General features: G+C 37.9%; 1 protein-coding gene across 1 annotated transcript; it reads left to right on the forward strand.

The window, feature by feature from the left end:
* Positions 1-201: 201 nt before the first annotated feature.
* Positions 202-4,313, forward strand: LOC146490790 (granzyme K-like). Its single transcript, XM_085151529.1, has 5 exons — positions 202-722; positions 923-1,064; positions 2,730-2,868; positions 3,040-3,309; positions 3,380-4,313. The coding sequence occupies exons 1-5, from the start codon at positions 668-670 to the stop codon at positions 3,542-3,544; spliced, it is 771 nt and encodes a 256-aa protein (XP_085007655.1). The 5' UTR covers positions 202-667; the 3' UTR covers positions 3,545-4,313.
* The last annotated feature ends 293 nt before the right edge of the window (positions 4,314-4,606 follow it).

Raw genomic sequence — 4,606 nt, forward strand, 5'->3', positions numbered from 1 at the left:
CCCCTCCCTGAGCCTGGTTCTGCCGGAGGTTTCTTCCTGTTAAAAGGGAGTTTTTCCTTCCCACTGTCGCCAAAGTGCTTGCTCATAGGGGGTCATATGATTGTTGGGCTTTTCTCTGTATCTATGAAGCGCCTTGAGGCGACATTTGTTGTGATTTGGCGCTATATAAATAAAATTGAATTGAATTGAATTGAAACATTGTCTGTGCGATTACTTTTCATTCCTCTGGTGAAACTACTGCATCTACAACTATTCTCAGTAAATATTGTGTCTTTGTTATCATTTACCTCTGCACATACGGTTTCCTTTATTTTTTTCTGAAGTACACAGCAGCTTTCAGAAACCCTTAAAAGTATAGCTGAAAGTTTAAGTGACCGGACTGCTGCCCATGGCAATGTGAGTTGCACTAACCCTCCCCTATATAGCAAAAGGGTGTGTGTGTGTTTATGTGTGTCGATTGGGTGTAACTGTAGTGGTGGTAGTGGTGGGGGGGTGGGGGGTGGAGGAGGAATAATTTACACCAACAGTTTTAAGGATTTGATTGGCTGTGTCCATTTTGTTGACTCATTAATTACTGTGTCCACACCACATCCTTTCAGTTCAAAATATTAAGCTGTGCATCCCGGTAGATTTGAAAACATTCAACATTAAAGGCAGATAACAAGAAATGTTGCGCCTCATCGTTTTCATCTCATGTGGCATTCTCTTCTTCGTCCAGTCAGGTGAGTAATGTTTTATATTTTACTTTCATTTACTTACTGATAATTGTCTCCTTCATGTAAATAAACAGAATACAAAGTCCCATTACTGATATCTTTTTAGTCTTAGAAAGCCATTAATGCCGGGTGTTTGTTTCTCTCACTTGTTCTTGACTTAATGTGCTGATTTTGTTATACGACTGGATATTTTCTTTTTGTTTTAGGTCATGGTTCTGAGATTATTGGAGGAAGAGAAGTCAGGCCACACTCACTCCCTTTTATGACTTATTTGTTGAGTAAACACAGTTTCTGTGGCGGGACGTTAATCCATCCACAATGGGTCCTGACGGCCGCACACTGCACCAAGTACGAACCCGAGTTACTTTTCTTGAAATTTCAAATCAAAATATTACAGTATTTTTTTTTTTTGAAACAGTGAGTGCATTATAATGATATTGGTTAAAAAAACAGATTATGTCTGTAAACACTGATCACTGATATGGTCTGTGTAAACCTTTTTGCAGCTTTACAAGTCTATTATTTTTGTCACGATCCTGGGTCTTATGACCCAGTGTTTTGAGTTTTAGTTCTTTTGATGTTTATAGTGTATGTTTAAGCTTATTAGGTTTCCTATGTTCATTTGCTTATTAGTTCCCCCTGTTTTCAACCCCTGTGAAGTCTCCCTTGCCCTTCGTGTGTTTCATGTCTGTGTGTCTTATGTTGTCGTGTCTGCGTCTCATTATATTTCCTGTTTTATTTTGAAGGGGTCCTGTGTTCCTATGTTCAATGTTTTTTTAGTGTTACTCTCTCCTTGTGATGTCGTTATGTTCATGTGTGTCAGCTGTTTCTCCATGTGTTCCCACTTCCGTCATTATCCTCCTGTGTGTATTTAGTCAGTGTGCTTTCAGTCATTCTTTGTCAGGTCGTCTGCTCATCCATGTCACAACTTCAGGTATCTATGTCAGTTCACCCAGTTTAGGTTATTGTTTAGTTTCACCAATGCCCTTTTGTTTGTACCCTTTTTGCTAGCCTCAATAAACGGCTTGTTTTTTGTTAAATCCACGCCACGTTCAGTTTTTGGTCTGCGTTTGAGTCCTCTTTTGCAAACACATACAGTCTGCCCCAGCCAGACTGTGACAGTTTTAAAGACCTCATAGTAGTATTACTATGAAAACTTACCAATAGAAAACTTCTTTCTCAGACTGCTGGTTTACGTGTGGTTCCTAAGGGTCTTAAAAAAAAAGAACAGGAGACAGAGCCTTTAACTTTCAGGCCCTTTCAGGATTCATAAGAAAGACACCCCTCTACTTTCAAGAATAGGCTTTTTTGAAAAAACATATACTGCAATAGGCCTAGGCTGCTGGGGGGCATCCCATGATGCACTGTGTTTATGTATTTATACACCAATCTGCATTTAATCATTTGTTATTATTCATTTCTGACTCTCTCCTCCCGCTTTGAGGTGACTGTTGTTGTGATTTGGTGCTATAGGTGATGCAGTTGGAGTAAACTGAATATACTCATTAATAATTAATGCATTCCCTTACGTTGTAGAAATCCAACTGGCATTCACTTAAAATATCGCTGTGATATACTTGCGGTTCTTTTTTTAAGGAAAAGCCTCAGCTCTAAGGAAGAAGCCTGTAACACATGAGTAGATTTGACTGTTTGGTACATTACTGAAAAAAAAAGTTGATCACACTCCTTCCAGGCTTCAGCCACAAACATGCAAAGAATAATGCCTTTTAAAAAGGAAATATCAAAATTATTTCGTGTTACACCTGCTCTAGAACTGGAACAAGAAAGTAGGTAATAAAATATGGCAGTGATTGTAATGGACATTTGCTTTTGGTCTATATCTTTAATTGAGCTATCGTACTAATTCCTGTAATATTTAGTCCTAAGTCCTAAATAGAGGACATCCAGGGCTTTCTATTGATATCTCGTGTGTTTGAGTGGCCTCTTTTAGCCCCGAAGAGGAAGGAAAATGTGAACTGTCATCACTAAAGTTTTGTTTTTTTTATTTGTCAGAATGAGGCTGGTTATCCTAGGCGCACACTCCATAAACGAAGAGGAAAAAGGTTCCAAGCAGGTCCGAGAGGTTGAGGAACTCTTCCCTCATCCTGACTATTACCACTATCTCCAGGGCAACGACCTCATGCTGATTAAGGTAAGGTGATAATTGAGTGTTTAATAGCAATAGGTGGTTCAAGACTTTTGAACAATGCTGCAAACAGACTTTAAGGCCAACTTAAAGTCTTTAAGGCCAACTCTGTGAAGGTAATGTATAGACAGCCATTATCGATATGTAATATTTCTTTTTATTTCTCTTTTTTTTTAGCTTAAGGAACCAGCAGAGATAACCAAAACCGTGAAATACTTACAGTTGGGGAAAATAGTCAAAAGGCCTGCAGGTAGGAGAAGGTGTCTGGTGGCTGGATGGGGACAAACTGAAAACAATGAAACATCAGATGTCCTCAAGGGTGGTTATGTAGCTGTGATCAGCAGACAGAAGTGCAACTCTTGTGATTATTACAATCGCAACCCTTATATCACCAGGGACATGATTTGTGCTGGTACATTTGGCAAAAGAAACGATTCTAGCTGTTATGTAAGTATGACAAATGCATGTTCTTTTTATTTTTTGTTCATATATTTAATCATATTTGATCTTGCTGCAGGGGGATTCAGGAGGACCGCTGCTGTGCTACGGAATGTTGGTTGGAGTCACTTCTTTTGGATCTCGTGGGTGCATGTCAAAACCTGCAGTCTACTCGTTTCTCTCAAAGAAACAACTCAAGTGGATCAAAAAAACAATGAAGTCATCTGAAACCAAAAATCAGTAAAATCGAGCCGTACCAGCTAAGGGAGACGGGCATATTTGATGCTTTTTAAATCTGTCAGCGCTGTCACTGTTAACCACTTACTTGAACATTATCCATTTTATTTCATTCTTCCTCTTCTTTATGATATTTTAGTTTTTACAGACTGTCCACATGATAGCAGCCCATGGTTAGTCTGTTAGGTAAATTTAGCACAAACATGAACTTTTTCCAAACATAATATAACTCAAAGTACCTCCAAATGTGAATGCTCTTGTTTGTTGCAGACAGCTACAATGCAAACAGGAAAAGGATCTTTTTAATGTATACAAAAAATTAAATAAATAAATGAAAGTGAAAAAACAAAGCGAGATTAGCCAAAGAGACTCACCATGTCATGTATTACAAACTTAAGCTGAAAATAAATAAATCTTTAAGCAGACGTTTTGACAAAAATGACAAAAAAATTTTTTGAGTATGCTTTAATGTTTATTTCATTTCTCATTTTAAGTATTTTGCTTGAAAAGGCCAAAAACAACAATATTTTGTAATTAACTTTCTAGCTTTTCTACTTTCTAATAAAGCTTGTGGCATGATAAAAACAACAACACATCTTTCATTTTCTTGTTCTTTTCTTTTCTTATTTTTAGTGCATTTCCTTAATTGTGTCATTATACCTTACAGCACAGGTGTTGACCTCCAGGCCTCGAGGGCTGGTGTCCTGCAGGTTTTAGATGTGTCCTTGATCCAACACAGCTGATTTAAATGGATAAATGACCTCCTCAATATGTGTTGAAGTTCTCCAGAGGCCTGGTAATAAATCGATCACTTGATTCAGGTGTGTTGACCCAGGGTGATATCTAAAACCTGCAGGACACCGGCCCTCGAGGCCTGGAGTTTGACACCCCTGCCTTACAGTAACTCCTAAGTCTCCTAAGTCATCTTCGTAAAATTTATATTTCAGTCTTTCAGTCCTTTAGTGTTCAAGTTAAAGGCATTTTATTCCTAATATTATTTATTGTAATTTCTGTAAACAAGCTACCAGATGGCAAAAAGTAATTATTCCTGAATCTTATCAAGATGTTT

This window comes from Neolamprologus multifasciatus, chromosome 23 (assembly GCF_963576455.1).
Source record: "Neolamprologus multifasciatus chromosome 23, fNeoMul1.2, whole genome shotgun sequence".
Classification (NCBI taxonomy): Eukaryota; Metazoa; Chordata; class Actinopteri; order Cichliformes; family Cichlidae; genus Neolamprologus; species Neolamprologus multifasciatus.